The sequence below is a fragment of the Gopherus evgoodei genome, unplaced genomic scaffold, assembly GCF_007399415.2.
Source record: "Gopherus evgoodei ecotype Sinaloan lineage unplaced genomic scaffold, rGopEvg1_v1.p scaffold_47_arrow_ctg1, whole genome shotgun sequence".
Lineage (NCBI taxonomy): Eukaryota > Metazoa > Chordata > Testudines > Testudinidae > Gopherus > Gopherus evgoodei.
In genome coordinates, this window is record NW_022060068.1 from 1,430,131 (window position 1) to 1,450,006 (window position 19,876).

At 59.1% G+C, this 19,876-nt stretch overlaps 1 protein-coding gene across 5 annotated transcripts in view; it reads left to right on the top strand.

The window, feature by feature from the left end:
- The window catches only part of KCNH2 (potassium voltage-gated channel subfamily H member 2), a 188,505-nt gene that overhangs the window by 161,931 nt on the left and 6,698 nt on the right, over positions 1 to 19,876 (top strand). For 4 of the 5 annotated variants that reach the window (XM_030546581.1, XM_030546582.1, XM_030546584.1 and 1 more), the window contains 3 exons: positions 440 to 539; positions 1,862 to 2,110; positions 15,766 to 15,952. In XM_030546581.1, the coding sequence (XP_030402441.1) occupies positions 440 to 539; positions 1,862 to 2,110; positions 15,766 to 15,952 (536 nt within the window). Of the gene's footprint in view, positions 1 to 404; positions 540 to 1,861; positions 2,111 to 15,765; positions 15,953 to 19,876 lie in introns of those variants that run through there. The other variant, XM_030546586.1, reaches the window with a different exon arrangement.

The window sequence follows — 19,876 nt, forward strand, 5'->3', positions numbered from 1 at the left end:
AGCCAGGCTGGGGGGGAAGAGCTTCGGGGGTGCTCAGCCAGGCTGGGGGGAGGGAGAGCTTCAGGGGTGCTCAGCCAGGCTGGGGGGGAAGAGCTTCGGGGGTGCTCAGACAGGCTGGGGGGAGGGAGAGCTTCAGTGGTGCTCAGACAGGCTGGGGGGGAAGAGCTTCAGGGGTGCTCAGACAGGCTTGGGGGGACACTGTGGGCTCTCAGCCAGGCTGAGGGGGACAACCCCACCTGCTTCTGACCCCACTCCACCCCCACCCAGCCATCCACCCTGCCCCCAACTAACCACCAGTGTATTCATCCACCCACTGTGCCATCCACCAACCTGTCCCCCACCTACCAGCACCCCCACCCACCTAACCACCAGTATATCCATTTCCCCCTCTCCCTCCTCCCCAGTTCCTGGCCCGGCTCACGGCTCTCCCTCCTTGCAGACCAACATGATCCCTGGCTCCCCTGGAAGCACCGAGCTGGATGGTGGCTTCAACCGGCTGCGGTGCCACAAACTGTCCTTCCGCCGGCGCACGGACAAGGGTGAGTGGGGGGGGGCAGCAAGTACGAGGGGCCAGGGGCCTCCCGCAGCGTAGGCTCTGTGCCCTGCTGAGGGCACCAGCCCCTCTACCAGCACAGGGTCAGTGGCTCCGCCCAGAGCACCAGCCCCTACTCCTGGGGGAATTCTGTGCCAAAAAATTAAAAATTCTGTCTGCAATATTTTAAAATTCTGCAAAATTCTGAATATTTTGTCAAAATAACACACTGTAATCACACCAGTTTCAACTATTTTTGGTCATTTATTCCAAAACACCCACCAGCAGATGTGTCTGTAACAATGCAGACAACAACAAAGATTCAGGAAATGTTTTTTGACAAATAGATTCCTTACTAGGCATATTCCTACAGAACTGAGCAATAATTCATTTAAACTACAGCACAGAACCGTATCTCCTGCACCCCCAGAAGCAGAGCAAAGGCTGGCGAGAGTCGGCTAATGGAGGAGCTGAGGGAGAGGGAAGGAGCCTGGGTGTGAACTTGGAGGGTTGTTGGGTGTGAGTGAGAAAAGTATGGAACAGGTTTTGGGGAGTGGGGAGGAATTGTTGGGGAGCTTCCCCCTGCAGACCCTGGCTGACCCATAGCCTCTCCCATTCAGTCAGGCACAGCTGCCCCTGTTTCCATCTGTTCCTGTACCCCCATGTGTCCTTGCACCACCTGTCCATATGTGTCCCTCCACCCCCATTTGGACACCCACTCCCCCCATCCCTATGTGCCCCTGTACCCCCTCCCCAACCCAATGTGTCTCTGTGCCCCCACTCAGCCACTCCCTGTCCCTACGTAGCTCTGCACCCCCTCTCCCATCACCATGTGGCCCTGCACCTCCACTCCCATTCAACTCCCACCCCAGGCTGTCCTCCCCCATTAGTCCTTATGAGCCCTTGTCTAACCCCCCCCCGCCCCAAGCACCCCACACTGGCTGTCTCACCAAAGCATCTGTCTCCTGACCTGGCCTGACCGGCACGGTGAAGAAGGCAGACTCTTTCTCTTCCCTAGCTGGCCAGGAGCTGCTGCTCGGTTCTAGTGTCACAGTGCCCTCTGGTGGGCAAAAGGCAGAACTGCAGCAACATTTCAGCGGAAGTTTTTTCTGTGCAAAAAATAAAAAATATGCACAGCTAATTAATTAGGCACATGTGCAGTGGTGCAGAATTCCCCAGAAGTAAACCCACATCCCAGCGCAGGCTCTGTGCCCTGCCCAGAGGGCGCTCCACTTTGGCACTGGACCCCCAGTTGGCTCCCGGCCAGCAGCCAGCACCCTGCCCAGCCTGGCTCTGCAGTACATTCACTCTCTGTCCCCCACTCCGCAGACCCAGAGAATGCCGGGGAACTGAGGAGTAGCCAGAAGCCGCTGAGGACAGGTCAGAACCACCAGGCGCCAGCGGTCCCGGGGGATCAGCCCGACTGGGAGCCCTCCAGCTCACCCTCCAGCGACGAGGGCAAGCGCCCCACGCCCATCACCAGCGCTGGCCAGCTGTCACCCCTCCGCGCCAACGGGGAGCTGCTGATCCAGGGCGATGGGCAGCCCAGTGGCAGCGAGACATGCAGCCCCCTCTCAGGTGGGACAGGGCACGGCACGAGGACAGGTGGGGTGTGAGGAACTCCCTGGGACTGGGTGCCTGGGGGGACACCAAGAGGAACATGAGGGACAGCATGGGGGGAGGGGAGGGGCTCCAGGGAACCGGTGCCAAGGGGTGCAGGCTCATCACAAGCCTGATGGTTGCCTGGGGTGGCTCAGGCCTGCAGGCACCCCCCTCGACCAGTGCCAGGCCATGGCCATGCTGAGCACAGCCAAGTGATGCTGCCATGTGTCTGACCGGCCTGGCCCATGGGCAGCTGGCCGCGCCCAACTGTGAGTGCGGCAGGGACAGTGAGGTCAGGCCTGGGCATGACCTAATACCTGTCTGCCAGTGTATGGGGCGAGCAGGCTGCAGCGCCAGGCCCCCCCTTGGCCTCTCAGGCCCATTCCTGGGCACCAACAGTCATACTGCCCTCCTGCTCTGGGCCCCCCCATCCCCTGCCCAAAAGTCATTGGCTAATGCTGGGCAAGCAGCCCTCGCACTTCCCCAGAGCCCCTGTGCCGGTGCTGCCTGGGGGAGCCAGCTGAGGTCACTCGATCAGGGTGAACTGCAAACAGACCGGGGCAGACAAACCCCAAACGCTGGTGGATCTTCCAGTACTTAGATTTACCAACCAGCACAGAACAGCTCCTGTATTACCTCACTGGTTACTCAGAGTCCAAACCAGGCAGTTCCCTTAAAGTGCCCAGCCTCCGCCCTCCGTCCAGACACACCTGTCAAACATATGCTAATGATTCCTGAAAATCTTATCACATCCTATAAAAGAAAAGGTTCTTCCAATCCCAAAGGATCAGCCACATGCTCAGGTCCAATTATAACTTAGATCCTACCCAAGATACACGCTACAGCCAATTCTTGTTAACTAAACCAAAATGTATTAAAAAAGAAAAGAGAGAGAGGGATTTGGTTAAAAGATCAATCTACAGACAGACTTGAATTCAATTCTTGAAGTCCAGATACAGAGCAGAGATGGTGAGTTTTCATACATTTCCAGCAACCTTTTGGCCGGAGACAACAATAGGCCTAACTCTCCTTCCAAACATCCTGGCAATTAGCACAGGGTAATTTATCCACTAAACAGTTCAGATACAGGTTACCACAACCTTCAAAGAGACACATAGACAATAATCCTATTTCCCTCATGCGTCTTCCTAAATGCTAATATTCCTTTTCTGATCTTTGAATTAAAGCTATAGCAATAGAGAAGATCTGTTTGCTGACATCCCAAGACCTGAGCAAACACCTCCCCCTCTACCTCTACTAATGCCGGCTGCATCTCAAAGCTCTGTTCATTTACAGATCTTCCTAATCAGTCTCTAAAGTTGGGCCCTGGATCAGGCCAGTCTGGGAGTGAATTAACTCTTCTTCTTCGAGTGATTGCTCATATCCATTCCAGTTAGGTGTGCGCACGCCACGTGCATGTTCGTCAGAAGATTTTTACCCTAGCAACACTCGGTTGGTCGGCTGAGCACCTCCTGGAGTGGCGCTGCCATGGCGCCGGATATATACCCCTGCCGACCCAGCCTCCCTTCAGTTCCTTCTTACCGCCCGTGTCGGTCGTTGGAACAGTGGAGCGCGGCTTAGCTGATCTCCACCTCCCTAGCTACTCGTAGTTTTCTTGTTGTTATTGTGTATATAGTTCAAAATTTTTATACTTGCAGTTAGTTTATTATTTTCTTTAACATAGCTAGTGTATATAGTTAAGAGGGGTTCGGGGATTAGCCCCTTCCCCTCACCCGGTGCCGTGGCTGGGGCCCATGACCGGTTCACCGACTTTCAAACCGTGCTCGGCCTGTCACAAGCCAATGCCGACAGGAGATCCTCACGACTCCTGCCTTAAGTGCCTCGGGGAATCCCACCTCGCAGACAAGTGCCGCATTTACAAGGCCTTCAAGCCATGGACCAAAAGGGGCGGGACTTTCATCTCAGACAGCTCCTGATAGAGGCAGCTCTTACTCCTCCACCATTGGCACCGAGCGCCGGACAGTCCGCACCGGGGAGAAGTGCATCTTCGGCACCGGAGCACGCTGGTACCGCTAAGGCCCCTTGGCACCAACCATCGCCGGCCCAGATGTCTGCTCGGCACCACTCCCTCTCCCCGCGGGTAAAAAAACATAAGACTCCTGCGGCTTCCATGTCCACACCGCAGTCAAAGCACCGCCTAAGTTGGACCGCCTGGCACCGACAACTGCCGTGGCACCGACAACTTCAGCACTGTCGATTCTGGTCCCACAAGAGCCGTGAAATCTGGTGCGTGACAGCTCCCCGGCATGCGCCGTGGTTGAGGTTACTATTCCCTCCACACCGGAGACTTTCTCTACGGCAAGGGAACTGATCGCACTGGCAGAGTCTGCGCTGCCTCATTCCCTGGCACCGCCGGTGCGGGTTATATAGTCCATAGGCAAGCCTGCCCTACTGAGACCATCCTCCTCCGTCGGCACCGCTGAGAGGCACCGATCACAATCGCAGTCCCACCGGCATTCTCGGTCCCATCGCCGAGCCCGGTCCCGACGCCGCTCGCAGTCCCGGTACCGTTCTCCATCTCGGTACCGGTCGCACTCGCCGCACCGTTCAAGACCCAGTTCACTGGCTTGGTACTCTCGGTACCGATCAAGCTCCCGGCACCGCACCTCTCACAGCCGCTCCCGGCGTCGAGCTTCGAGGTCCCGGTCGACCTCCCGGCACCGTTCCGGTCGCAGGTCCCGGTCTCATTCCTGATGCCGATATAGCGCCCAGTACCGCTCTCAACGGCAGGGTACAGACAGACTACCCAGGGATGGAGACCATTCTCAGGGGTTTTCAGCTTCTCCTCCGCCGTCTCGCCATGCATCTATGTCATCCCATGCGAACAGTGCTTCCTATGCACAGGACCGTAACTTAGATGTTCCCAGCCGTGTCTTTCAAGAGACTCAGGCTCAAGACCAAGGACCTCATCAGTGGTCCTTCTGGACACCTTGGGCATATCACCAAGCCCAAGGTGGACCTCCAGTGCCCTCACGATCCGTACTATCAGAGCACTGGGTGCTGGAGGCTACTGTTAGCCACCCCCCCTCCTGCGGCTATGGAGGACACTCCCATTCAGGCACCAGACCCTCAGGTCCCACTGGAGCCGGACGTCGCCCAAGTCCACGAGACAACAGAGGACCTGATTGTCCCTGGCCTTTCCTCTTCCTCTTCTCCAGATGAAGCAGTGGCGCGGACATCCTCCTCGGGCCCTCCTCCAATTGACCTAAGGTCACATCAAGACCTCCTGAGATGGGTGGCTCTGAATATGAACCTCCAGGTGGAGGAGGTTCTGGAGATAGAGGACCCAATGGTAGATATTTTGTCAGCTGACACTCCCACAAGGGTGGCCTTACCATTTATTCGGACGATCCAAGCGAAGGCTGATACCATCTGGCAGCATCCAGCATCTATTCCGCCCATGGCTCGGGGAGTTGAGAGGAATTACACGGTGCCCTCTACGGGGTACGAGTACCTGTACGTACACCCTCCTCCCTGCTCCCTCGTCGTCCAACCGTTTAACGAAAGGGAGCGCCATGGCCAGCAAGCCCCGGCCCCAAAAGCAAAGGAGGCTAGGCGCATGGATTTATTGGGGCATAAACTCTACTCTGCTGGGGGCCTCCAACTCAGGGTGGCAAACCAACAAGCCCTGCTTAGCCGCTATAACTATAACACCTGGGCGGCAGTTGAGAAATTCACAGAGCTAGTCCCCCAAGACTCACATCAAGAGTTTGCGGCCCTTTTGGAGGAAGGAAAGAAGGTGGTGAGAACTTCTCTCCAGGCCTTGTTAGACGCAGCCGACTCCGCAGCCAGAACTCTGGCTTCAGGAATTGCCATGAGGCGAATATCGTGGCTTCAGGTGTCAGGCCTTCCACCTGAATTGCAGCATACGATACAGGACTTGCCCTTCGAAGATCAGGGCCTGTTTTCAGAAAAGACTGACCCTAGGCTGCAGAGTCTGAAGGACAATAGGGTGATCATGCGCTCGCTCGGGGTGCACACACCGCAGACTCAGCGCGGACTCTTCCGGCCCCAGCCTCAGCGCCCTTAACCCCCGCCTAGACAGTGGCAGGACTTTGGCAGGAGGCGTGGCCGAGGCAATCTTAGACGGCAGTCCGGACCACAAGGGGGTCAGAATCATGGCCCCACCAAACCCCCTGCGGGACCTAAACCAAACTTTTGAAGGTGCGCCCGAGAGCGACGTACCAGTTGTTCAACAGGATCCTTTCCCTCCTTTTTGCAACCACCTTTCCTCTTTCCTCCCTGCGTGGACCCAACTAACTTCAGATTGTTGGGTCTTACGCATGGTAGAATTTAGATACCACCTTCAGTTTATTTTGCCCCCCCTCCCATCCTCCATCCTCGTCCCTCTTCAGGGACCCCTCTCACAAGCAAATCCTCTTGCAGGAGGTATGGTCCTCCCTCCTTGCCATGGGAGCTATAGAGGAGGTACCGGAGGACTTGATGGGCAAGGGGTTCTACTCCCGCTATTTCCTAATCCCCAAGGCGAAGGGAGGTCTCAGACCAATTCTAGACCTGCGGGGACTCAACAAGTTCTTGATAAAGTTGAAGTTCCGCATGGTATCCCTGGGGACCATCATCCCATCCTTGGATCCTGGAGACTGGTATGCCACCCTCGATATGAAGGACGCGTATTTTCACATTGCCATTTATCCTCCGCACAGACGGTACCTCAGGTTTGTGGTCAACCGTCAACATTTCCAATTTACGGTCTTTCCATTTGGCCTCTCCACAGTTCACAAAGTATATGGCCGTAGTCGCCTCCTCTCTCCATCGTCGACGCATACACGTCTTCTCGTATCTCAACGATTGGCTCATTCGCGGGGTCTCCGAGACCCAAGTAACGCGGCACATCGGCATTGTCAAGGACCTATTCATCTGACTAGGCCTGATGATCAACCTAGAGAAATCTACTCTGGTTTCCACCCAAAGAATAGAGTTCATTGGGGCCATTCTGGACTCCAATCTTGCCAGGGTCTGCTTACCACAGCCGCAGTTTCACACAATGATATCGATTATACAAGGCCTACAAAAATTCCCAACCACTTCAGCTCGAACTTGTCTCGGCCTCCTGGGTCACATGGCTGCCTGCACGTTCGTGACCAAGCACACCAGGCTACGCCTATGTCCCCTTCAATCTTGGCTCTCCTCAGTATACCACCCAGGGAGACACAATGTAGACCTTATCCTCACAGTTCCCCCGAGACTCCTAGGCTCCCTCGACTGGTGGTTGACGCCCTCCCTGGTGTGTGCAGGGATGCCGTTCCATCCGCTCCAGCCTTCTATGGCCCTGATAACGGATGCGTCATCTCTTGGCTGGGGTGCTCACCTCGGACATCTTCACACTCAAGGCCTTTGGTCATCTCAGGAGCTGGCCTTGCACATCAATGTCCAAGAGTTGAGAGCAGTCCGCCTTGCGTGCCAGGCATTTCAACAGCATCTGCAAGGTCGTTGTGTCTCAGTGTTCACAGACAACACAACGGCCATGTATTACATAAACAAACGGGGGGGACACGGTCCTCCCCCCCTTTGTCAGGAAGCCATTCAACTCTGGGACTTTTGTATAGCCCATTGGATAGACCTGGTAGCCTCCTTTCTCCCAGGGGTTCGGAACACTCTGGCAGATCGACTCAGCAGATCCTTCCGCTCTCACGAGTGGTCAATCCGTCCGGACATTATTCATTCTGTTTTCTGGAAGTGGGGCTTTCCCCGCATAGACCTCTTCACTTCCTGTGAGAACAGGAAATGCCAGATGTTCTGCTCCTTCCAAGGTCTGTCCCCGGGCTCGATCTCTGATGCTTTCCTGCTACCATGGACGAGCCAACTGCTTTACGCCTTTCCACCGTTCCCGCTGGTTCACAGGGTCTTGCTAAAGCTCCACAGGGACGGAGCTCACTTGATCATGATCGCTCCAGCCTGGCCCAGGCAGCAATGGTACACCATGTTGCTCGACCTGTCGATAGCCAGCCCAGTTACCCTGCCTCTTCTCCCAGACCTCATAACTCAGGACCACCCAGGCCTGCAGTCCCTTCACCTAAAGGCGTGGCTCCTGCGTGGTTGAGCCAGTCAGAGTTATACTGCTCTGCCTCAGTACAACAAATATTCCTGGATAGCAGGAAACCTTCCACTCGGTCTACGTATCTGGCCAAGTGGAAGCGTTTCTCCTGCTGGTGCGAAACGCAAAATGTTACTCCCACCGAGGTCTCGATCCCCACCATCCTGGACTACCTCTGGTCTTTCAAACAGTAGGGATTAGCGGTATCGTCATTGAGGGTGCACTTGGTGGCCATTTCTACTTTCCACCCAGGGGAGAGTGGCTGCTCCGTGTTTTCACACCCTATGGTTTCCAGGTTCCTCAAGGGCTTGGAGCCTCTATACCCCCAACTATGCCACCCTGCCCCTACCTGGGACTTCAACCTGGTCTTAACCAGACTTATGTCTCCACCCTTTGAGCCATTAGCAACTTGCTCTCTGCTATACCTGTCCTGGAAGACAGTTTTCCTCGTAACCATTACATCAGCCAGACGAGTCTCTGAGCTTCGGGCACTCACGGTGGACCCACCGTATACTGTCTTTCCCAAGGACAAAGTGCAGTTGCGACCACACCCAGCGTTCCTCCCTAAAGTGGTATCGGCCTTCCATACCAATCAGGACATCTTCCTTCTGGTCTTCTTCCTGAAGTCGCACTCATCACGACTGGAGCAACAGTTGCACTCCCTAGATGTCCGTAGGGAGCTCACATTTTATATCGAACGGACGAAGCCCTTTCGTAAATCGCCCCAACTCTTCATCACAGTGGCAGACCGAATGAAGGGCCTACCTGTCTCCTCCCAGAGGATCTCCTCGTGGGTGACGGCGTGCATCCGCACGTGCTATGACATGGCTCATGTTCCCTCGGGCCATCTCACTGCACATTCTACCAGGGCTCTGGCTTCATCTGCTGCCTTCCTGGCCCATGTACCAATCCAGGAGATATGTCACGCAGCCACCTGGTCCTCTATCCACACCTTTGCTTCTCATTATGCTCTGGTCCAACAGTCTAGAGATGATGCAGCCTTTGGCTCAACAGTTCTGCACTCTGCCACATCTCACTCCGACCCCACCGCCTAGGTAAGGCTTGGGAATCACCTAACTGGAATGGATGTGAGCAATCACTCGAAGAAGAAAAGACGGTTACTCACCTTTGTAACCGTTGTTCTTTGAGATATGTTGCTCATATCCACTCCAAACCCACCCCCCTTCCCCTCTGTCGGAGTAGCTGGCAAGAAGAAACTGAAGGGTGGCTGGGTCGGCTGGGGTATATATCCAGTACCATAGCGGCACCACTCCAGGGGACACACAGCCGACCCGCCAAGTGTTGCTAGGGTAAAAAGTCTTCCGACAAACGTGCACGCAGCGTGCGCACACCTAACTGGAATGGATATGAGCAACACATCTCAAAGAACAACAGTTACAGAGGTGAGTAACCGTCTTTTTCTGGCCCTGTCACCTTCCACTGAGATATTAGATCAGACTCCTAAAGGCACAGCCCCCTTCCTGGCTCACACCCTGCTCACCTTGTTAGCCCCCTGCCCTGGCACCCCAGGTCCCTCTGCCCAGCCAGGCAGGGCTCCTGCCCTGTGCCACTGTCACGGAGTCACCGGGCGATGCTCTGGAATGGCTCCCCACAAAGCCAGGCAGGACTTTGGGGAGCCTCCTCTCCCTTGAAGCAGACTTGTTCAGGGCAGGAAGCTCACATGTCTTCACCTCCTGGGTCTCTCCTTGGAGCATTCAGCATCCTCTGCCCCTCCGTGCGCTTCCTACAGCGAGCTCACCCCAGTGGGGTCCTGGGGAAACCACAGGGTCCTGCACCCCCACGTTGCAGTCAGATGTGACTCTCAGCCAGCCAGTAACACAGAGGTTTATTAGATGATAGGAACACGATCTAAAACAGAGCTTGTAGATACAGCGAACCGGACCCTTCGGCCGGGTCCATTCTGGGGGGCAGTGAGCCAGACCCCCACGTCTGCACTTCACTCCTCGTCTCCAGCCAGCCCCAAACTGAAACCCCCCCCAGCCCCTCCTCTCTCCTCAGCCCCTTTCCTGGGCCAGGAGGTCACCTGACCTCTTTGTTCTCCCCCACCTTTAGCATCCCCTTGCAAGGAGGAAGGGCCTGGCCATTAGTTGCCCGGAGACAGAGGGTCGGCCAGGAACTGAGGCACCAACACAGTATTCAGAGAAAACATTAAGTACATTCCCAGTTCGTCACATCTCTCCCCCCTTCGAGACCGAACTGAGCGAGGTCACTCCAGCCAGTGACCTGGGGAAGTTCGAACCCACCAAGGTTCCCATGGATGCCCCAGCATCTCTCCCATTCCTTGGTGTGAGTTACACCAGGACAGTCCAGTCTCACGCCCTCCCTTAGGTCGGGTGTGCTTGATGGCACTCGCAGGCCACATGTGGGAAGGTTTATGCGGCTTGAACCCTTTTGCTACCCCAATACCTCTGGGGTCCAAACTGGGACGGGGTCTTCTCCCAGCACTCTGGGCTGCGATTCGGGCTCTTTTGGTGAAGAGCCCCCATCTTGGCCTTGGCCAGCTCTGGGCTTGGGCAGCCGCTTCCCACCTTGTGGCCCAGACACAACACCTCTGCCGTCCCCCCTTGCACTTTCCAGCTTTTACCGTCAGTCCCACCTCCTTGAGGCAGCCCAGCCCCCTCTTCACCTGGGACACCTGTTCCTCCCAGGTCTGGCTAAAGATGCACATGTTATCAGTGTCTGCCAGGGCCAAGTTCTCCATCCCTCTCAGCTTGTCTAGAATCTCCCCAGGCCTAGGCATGGGGTCGGCATAGGACACTGTGATGGCTTTAAGCTCCTAATGGTCCCCACAGAACTAGATCATCCTGTCTTCCTGGGGGACCAGCTCCATGGATGAGGCCCATGGGCTGTTGAATGGCTGGATCACATCTAAAGCCAGCATGCCCTTGACCTCTCTCTCCAGGTTCTGGGCTGCTTTCCCAGTGACTTTGAACGGGGAACACCTGATGGGAAGATTGGCTCCCACCTCAGGGAAGAGATCCTCCAGGGGGTCTTCCCCCTTCTCCTCCCAATCCTCCCCTTCCAGGTCCAGGGGTCCCCTCACTCTCCTCCCATCCAGGTGCTCAAATGGGAAGAGCGCTGTGGATTCCTGGGGCACCACCAGCTGCCTCCCGATTCCCTCTAGTTTTACTTCCCCTTGGGGAGCCCATTCCCGGGACAGGAATCCCTTCTCCGGCAGGACTCTGTCCCTGCAGCCTTCCCCAAGGGGGTTTGCAGCACTGTGGCCAGCAAGTTCCCTCAGCTTCTCCAAGGAGGGATCCCTCTGCAGCTCGGTCTGGGATTCAGCGGCTGGGGCAGGGAGTGGGACCTGCTCCCTCTCGCTGGCTAGGCCTGGGGTCACAGCCCCCCTGAGCCCTGTCCCTGGTAGCTCCCTCCCTGCTGTGTAATCACTTCCCAGCAGCATATCTGGACCAGGCAAACCTGGTTGGCAGCCGACCTGCCCTGCCTGGGTGTCCCCCCACTCAGCTGGGGTCTCAGCTCCCCCCGTGCTCAGCGCTGCCCTTGCTGTCCCAGTGGGGGCAGGCAGCGAGCTCTCTGCTCTGGTCCCAGCATCAGAGCCAGCGTGAGCCCCCTCTCCGGTGTGCAGGGGGGCGGGGAGCATCTCTCCCTCCCACTCAGCCCCAGGGGGCTGGTTACAGGTAGGCAGGTGTCCTGAGCCCAGCAGCCCCTCTCCCCCTGCCAGCCAGGTCATTTGCATTTTCACTGACCATTTCCATCCTAGCCAATTGGTTCCCTGGATTTGAATTCAAACCCTCGGCCATTACAGGAGCAGGGTCTAGATCCTGTCCCAAGGGGAGACAGTCACCCCCCAACAGGGCCTCCCCGCCGATATCCTGGAGAACCCCAACTACCAGCCAGCCTGACCCCTTCTGGGTCTGTACAGGGATCCGGGACATAGGCAGGGCAAGGGGTTTCACCCAGGTCCCACAGCCCCTCAGCATCTGCGGCTGCACCACCACAGTTCTCTCTGTCCCAGGGTCTCGCCACCCCAGGCGTGTCTCCCCAATGACCACCACCTTCTACTCCCACTGGGGGTCGAGAGGCCCTGAGCCCAGGAGACTCCACGCAGACATACAGGCCGGGGCCAGGTGTGGGAGCCTGTCCACCACCCCACCCATCTGGCTGACAGCGGCTATGGCCTTGGGACCCAGCAAGGAAGCTAGATACCGGGGCTTTTCCGCAGGGTTCCCCTGGGTCAAATCACCTGCCTGCTCGAAGGCAGTACGGTGGGTGCCCACATCCCCTCCCTCCTTAACTAGGGGCAGTAATTTAGTGTTGAGGTTCCCTGTGGAACTGGCAGCCTGGGGTCTATCCCCACTCACCCCTGGGCAGCCCCTTATGCCTCTCCGCTCCACCATCGCCAGTCCATGCTGCTGCTGCTTCTCCTGCAGCTTTTCCTCAGCCTCTTGCTCTCTCTCAGGGTCCTCTCGCTCTCTCGGGCTCTGCTCCCATCCCATCTGTCTCCGATCCCCTGATGGGGAACCCAATCGTGAAGACCCTCGTCTGGTTGGGGACCAGATTCTCGGGGATGCCTGGCTGCTGCTCCAGCTGCTCCCAGATCCTCTTGTAGCCCCATCTGGGCCAGGAATCTGCTCCTCAGAGCGGTCCTTCTCCTCCAACTGCATGATTAACTGTGCCTTGGTGAACGTCCCCATGCGTAACCCTCTCTTTGTGCACAGGATCACAATGTCCTTCTCAAGGAGATGGTGATAGGCCATCACTTCACCGTTCCCAAGTGGCTGTGGACTCACAGGCCTGTGTGCTCTTGGCTCCCCCATGGTTTCCAGGAAGAACCCCTGGTGTGCCAGCCCTTCTCGTGGTCACCACCTCTTTGCCAGGGTCGAGCTGCAGACTCCTCCGCCCCTGGGACTGCTCCTGCAATCCCCAGGGGAACCCTGCTACTGCAAAATCCTTCTCTCTCCCAGGGTCCAGCGGCAAGCTCCTCCGCCCCTGAGACTGCTCGCTGCAGTCCTCAGGGGGACCCCGTTACTCCAACAATCCTTCTCGCTGGTCACACACTCCCAGAGGTTAACCGCCACCTGAAACCGTCCCTCTCTGAGCCTTCAGCACGCCTGGTCCTCATTATCCCTCCTTTGTTTTACTGCTCCCCAGTCACTTACTGCAAGCAGCGCCATTCACGGGGTGCAGTACATCCCACGTCTGCCACCAGTTGTCACGGAGTCCCCGGGCGATGCTCTGGAACTGCTCCCCACCAAGCCAGGCAGGACTTTGGGGAGCCTCCTTTCCCTCGGAGCAGACTTGTTCAGGGCAAGACGCTCACACGGCTTCTCCTCCTGGGTCTCTCCTTGGAGCATTCAGCATCCTCTGCCCCTCCGTGCGCTTCCCACAGCGAGTCCACCCCAGCGGGGTCCTGGGGAAGTCACAGGGTTCTGCCCCCCCAGTTTGCAGTCAGACGTGACTCTCAGCCAGCCAGTGACACAGAGGTTTATTCGATGACAAGAACAGGGTCTAACACAGAGCTTGTAGGTACAGAGAACCGGACCCCCTCGGCCAGGTCCATTCTGGAGGGCAGTGAGCCAGACCCCCAGGTCTGCACTTCACTCCTTATCCCCAGCCAGCTCCAGACTAACGACCCCCTCCAGCCCCTCCTCTCTGCTCAGCCCCTTTCCCGGGCCAGGAGGCCCCTGAGCTCTCTGTCTCCCCCACCTTTAGCCTCCCCTTGCGGGGGGAAGGGCCTGGCCTTTAGTTGCCAGGGTACAATGGGTAGGCCAGAAACTGAGGCAGCGCCCCCCCACCCCACCCAGTATTCAGAGGGAACATTAAGAACATGCCCAGTTCCTCACAGCCACCTGCTCCCCTCTGCCGGGCCAGGGGCTCAGGCTGGCGGGTGCCCTCGGTGCCTGCACCCCTCCCCTGACAGCCCGTTGTGCAGAGCAAGTCCAACCTCGGGGGCCCTTTGCCAGCCGGCCCCGACCCCGGCCCCACGACATCAGCAGCCCAGGGACGAGACACCCCGACATCGGCACTCGTGCAGCCCCCCCTGCCCACGGTCCTCACAGGCCCCATGGCACTAGCGGGGGAGGGTCCCATATGTATGGTGGGGGTAAGAAAAGGCCTGGCACGGGACGGTGGCAGGCCCCATGTGGACAGTGCAGGGTGAGGGCCCCACAGGGACAGCAGGGGAGGGGTGCGGGCCCAACAGGGACACCGGGGGGGCAGGCTCCACAGGGACAGCAGGGGAGGGATGCAAGCCTCACAGGGACAACAGGAGGTATGGGCCCCACAGGGACAGTGGGGGAGCGGTGCAGGCCCCACAGGGACAGCGGGGGAGGGGTGTGGGCCCCACAGGGACACCGAGGGAGCAGGCCCTACAGGGACAACAGGGGGTGCGGGCCCCACAGAGACAGCAGGGGAGGGGTGCGGGCCCCACAGGGACGCCGAGGGAGCAGACCCCACAGGGACAACAGGGGGTGCAGGCCCCACAGAGACAGTGGGGGAGGGGTGCGGGCCCCACAGAGACAGCGGGGGAGGGGTGCGGACCCCACACGGACAGCGGGGGAGGGGTGCGGACTCCACAGGGACAGTGGGGGGTGCAGGCCCCACAGAGACAGCGGGGGAGGGGTGCGGGCCCCACAGGGACAGTGGGGGTGTGTGGGCCCCACAGAGACAGCGGGGGAGGGGTGCGGGCCCCACAGGGACAGTGGGGGATGCGGGCCCCACAGAGACAGCGGGGGAGGGGTGCAGGCCCACAGGGACAGCAGGGGGTGCAGGCCCCACAGAGACAGCGGGGGAGGGGTGCGGACCCCACACGGACAGCGGGGGAGGGGTGCGGACTCCACAGGGACAGTGGGGGGTGCAGGCCCCACAGAGACAGCGGGGGAGGTGTGCGGGCCCCACAGGGACAGTGGGGGGTACGGGCCCCACAGAGACAGCGGGGGAGGGGTGCGGACCCCACACGGACAGCGGGGGAGGGGTGCGGACTCCACAGGGGCAGTGGGGGGTGCAGGCCCCACAGAGACAGCGGGGGAGGGGTGCGGGCCCCACAGGGACAGTGGGGGTGTGTGGGCCCCACAGAGACAGCGGGGGAGGGGTGCGGGCCCCACAGGGACAGTGGGGGGTGCGGGCCCCACAGAGACAGCGGGGGAGGGGTGCAGGCCCACAGGGACAGCAGGGGGTGCAGGCCCCACAGAGAGAGCGGGGGAGGGGTGCGGACCCGACACAGACAGCGGGGGAGGGGTGCGGACTCCACAGGGACAGTGGGGGGTGCAGGCCCCACAGAGACAGCGGGGGAGGTGTGCGGGCCCCACAGGGACAGTGGGGGGTACGGGCCCCAAAGAGACAGCGGGGGAGGGGTGCGGGCCCCACAGGGAAAGTGGGGGGTGCGGGCCCCACAGAGACAGCGGGAGAGGGGTGCGGGCCCCACAGGGACACTGGGGGAGGGATGTGGGCCCCACAGGTTGCGGTGAGTCCCTTGGGCCCGGTGCCAGAGGCGCTCGAGCCCCACCTGAGGTCTGTGTCTCAGAGCTCAGCAGCCCTCGGGCACAGCCCTGACCCATCTCTCCCCTCCCCTCAGGGGCCTTCTCGGGGGTGTCCAACATCTTCAGCTTCTGGGGCGAGAGCCGGGGGCAGAGGTACGAGGAGCTGCCCCGCTGCACCATCCCGGGCCACGCCGGCCTCAGCATGGCCCTGCCCCCCCGGGCCCGCTGGCCCCACGCTGAGGTGGAGAGCCGGCTGGACCAGCTGCAGCAGCAGCTCAACAGGTAGCGGGGGGGGGGGGTCTTATACCGGGCAGCTGCCTGAGCGGGGAGTGCGGGGAGCAGGAGGGGGGGACATGGCAGGGGAAGGCCCTGGGGAGCAGGTTGGGAGGGTTGGGGACATGGCAGGGAAAGGCCCTGGGGGGCAGGTGAGGACTGTCACGGAGTCCCCGGGCGATGCTCTGGAACTGCTCCCCACCAAGCCAGGCAGGACTTTGGGGAACCTCCTCTCCCTTGGAGCAGACTTGTTCAGGGCAAGAAGCTCACACGGCTTCACCTCCTGGGTCTCTCCTTGGAGCATTCAGCATCCTCTGCCCCTCCGTGCGCTTCCCACAGCGAGTTGCCCCAGTGGGGTCCTGGGGAAGCCAGAGGGTCCTGCACCCCCACTTTGCAGTCAGACGTGACTCTCAGCCAGCCAGTAAAACAGAGGTTTATTCGATGACAGGAACAGGGTCTAAAACAGAGCTTGTAGATACAGCGAACCGGACCCCTCGGCTGGGTCCATTCTGGGGGGCAGTGAGCCAGACCCCCAGGTCTGCCCTCCGCCCTTGACCCCAGCCAGCTCCAGACTAACAACCCCCTCAGCCCCTCCTCTCTCCTCAGCCCCTTTCCTGGGCCAGGAGGTCACCTGATCCCTTTGTCTCCAACACCTTCAGCTGGCACCTTTGCAGGGGAGGGGCCCAGGCCATCAGTTGCTGTCAGAGTGTCAGGCATTTAGGTGCACTGGCCCTTTGCTCTGCAGCAACCACACACCCTTATTCCACCACCTGGATACTTAAGAACTGCAGAGGGGACACTGAGGCACCAACACAGTATTCAGAGGGAACATTAAGAACAATCCCAGTTCGTCACATCTCTCCCCCCTTCAAGACCGAACTGAGCGAGGTCACTCCAGCCAGTGACCTGGGGAAGTTTGAACCCACCAAGGTTCCCATGGATGCCCCAGCGTCTCTCCCATTCCTTGGTGTGAGTTACACCAGGACAGTCCAGTCTCACGCCCTCCCTTAGGTCGGGTGTGCTTGATGGCACTCGCAGGCCGCATGTGGGAAGGTTTATGCAGCTTGAACCCTTTTGCTATCCCCAGTACCCGTGGGGTTCAAACTAGGATAGAGTCTTCTCCCAGCACTCTGGGCTGCAATTCGGGCTCTCTTGGTTAAGAGCCCCCATCTTGGCCTTGGCCAGCTCTGGGCTTGGGCAGCCACTTCCCACTTTGTGGGCCAAATACAACATCTCTGCTGTCCCCACCTTACACTTTCCAGCTTTTACCGTGAGTCCCACCTCCTTGAGGCAGCCCAGCCCCCTTTTCACCTGGGACACCTGTTCCTCCCAGGTCTGGCTAAAGATGCACATGTTATCAGTGTCTGTCAGGGCCAAGATCTCCATCCCTCTCAGCTTGTCTAGAATCTCCCCAGGCCTAGGCATGGGGTCGGCATTGGACACTGTGATGGCTTTAAGCTTCTGATAGCCCCCACAAAACCAGATCATCCTGTCCCCCTTGAGGACCAGCCCCACGGGTGAAGCCCATGGGCTGTTGAATGGCTGGATCACATCGAAAGCCAGCAGGTCCTTGACCTCTCTCTCCAGGTTCTGGGCTGCTTTCCCAGTGACTCTGAACGGGGAACACCTGATGGGAAGATTGGCTCCCACTTCAGGGAAGAGATCCTCCAGGGGGTCTTCCCCCTTCTCCTCCCAATCCTTCCCTTCCAGGTCCAGGGGTCCCCTCACTCTCCTCCCATCCAGCAGCTCAAATGGGAAGAGCCCTGTGGATTCCTGGGGCACCACTAGCTGCCTCCCGATTCCCCCTAGTTTTACTTCCCCTTGGGGAGCCCATTCCCGGTACAGGAATCCCTTCTCTGGCAGGACTCTGTCCCTGCAGCCTTCCCAAGGGGGTTTGCAGCACTATGGCCAGCAAGTTCCCTCAGCTTCTCCAAGGAGGGATCCCTCTGCAGCTCGGTCTGGGATTCAGCTGCTGGGGCAGGGAGTGGGACCTGCTCCCTCTCGCTGGCTGGGCCTGGGGTCACAGCCCCCCTGAGCCCTGTCCCTGGTAGCTCCCTCCCTGCTGTGTAATCACTTCCCAGCAGCACGTCTGGACCAGGCAAACCTGTTTGGCAGCTGACCTGCCCTGCCCGGGTGTCCCCGCACTCAGCTGGGGTCTCAGCTCCCCCCATGCTCAGCGCTGCCCTTGCTGTCCCAGTGGGGACAGGCAGCGAGCTCTCTGCTCTGGTCACAGCATCAGAGCCAGCGTGAGCCCCCTCTCCGGTGCGCAGGGGGGCGGGGAGCATCTCTCCCTCCCACTCAGCCCCAGGGGGCTGGTTACAGGTAGGCAGGTATCCTGAGCCCTGCAGCCCCTCCCCCCTGCCAGCCAGGTCATTTGCATTTTCACTGACCATTTCCATCCTAGCCAATTGGTTCCCTGGATTTGAATTCAAACCCTCGGCCGTTACAGGAGCAGGGTCTGGATCCTGTCCCAAGGAGACACAGTCACCCCCCAAAAGGGCCTCTCAGACGATAACCAGGAGAACCCCAACTACCAGCCAGCCCGACCCCTCCTGGGTCTGTACAGGGATCTGGGCCATAGGCAGGGCGAGGGGCTTCACCCCAGGGACCTTCACCCAGGTCCCACAGCCCCTCAGCATCTGGGGCTGCACCACCACAGTTCTCTCTGTCCCAGGGTCTCGCCCCCGCAGGCGTGTTTCCCCACTGACCCCTGGGCAGCCCCCTATGTCTCTCTGCTCCACCATCACTAGTCCACGCTGCTGCTGCTTCTCCTGCAGCTTTTCCTCGGGCTCTTCCTTTCTCTCATGGTCCTCTCGCTCTCTCGGGCTCTGCTCCCATCCCATCCGTCTCCAATCTCGTGATGGGGAACCCAGTCGTGAAGACCCTCGTCTGATTGGGGACCAGATTCCCGGGGATGCCTGGCTGATGCTCCAGCTGCTCTCAGATCCTCTTGTAGCCCCATCTGGGCCAGGAATCTGCTCCTCAGCGCGGTCCTTCTCCTCCAACTGCACGATTAACTGTGCCTTGGTGAATTTCCCCATGCGTAACCCTCTCTTTGTGCACAGGATCACAATGTCCTTCTCAAGGAGATGGTGATAGGCCATTACCTCACCGTTCCCAAGTGGCTCTGGACTCACAGGCCTGTGTGCTCTTGGCTCCCCCATGGTTTCCAGGAAGAACCGCTGGTGTGCCAGCCTTTCTCGTGATCACCACCTCTTTGCCAGGGTCGAGCTGCAGACTCCTCCGCCCCTGGGACTGCTCCTGCAATCCCTAGGGCAACACTGCTACTGCAAAAATCCTTCTCTCTCCCAGGGTCGAGTGGCAAGCTCCTCCGCCCCTGAGACTGCTCGCTGCAGTCCTCAGGGGGACCCCGTTACTCCAACAGTCCTTCTCGCTGGTCACACACTCCCAGAGGTTAACCGCCCCCTGAAACCGTCCCACTCTGAGCCTTCAGCACGCCTGCTCCTCATTATCCCTCCTTTGTTTTACTGCTCCCCAGTCACTTACTGCAAGCAGCACCATTCACGGGGTGCAGTACGTCCCGCCGCTGCCACCAGTTGTCACGGAGTCCCCGGGCGATGCTCTGGAACTGCTCCCCACCAAGCCAGTCAGGACTTTGGGGAGCCTCCTCTCCCTCGGAGTAGACTTGTTCAGGGCAAGAAGCTCACACGGCTTCACCTCCTGGGTCTCTCCTTGGAGCATTCAGCATCCTCTGCCCCTCCGTGCGCTTCCCACAGCGAGCCCACCCCAGCAGGATCCTGGGGAAGCCACAGGGTCCTGCACCCCCACTTTGCAGTCAGATGTGACTCTCAGCCAGCCAGTAACACAGAGGTTTATTTGATGACAGGAACAGGGTCTAAAACAGAGCTTGTAGGTGCCGCGAGCCGGACCCCTCGGCCGGGTCCATTCTGGGGGGCAGTGAGCCAGACCCTC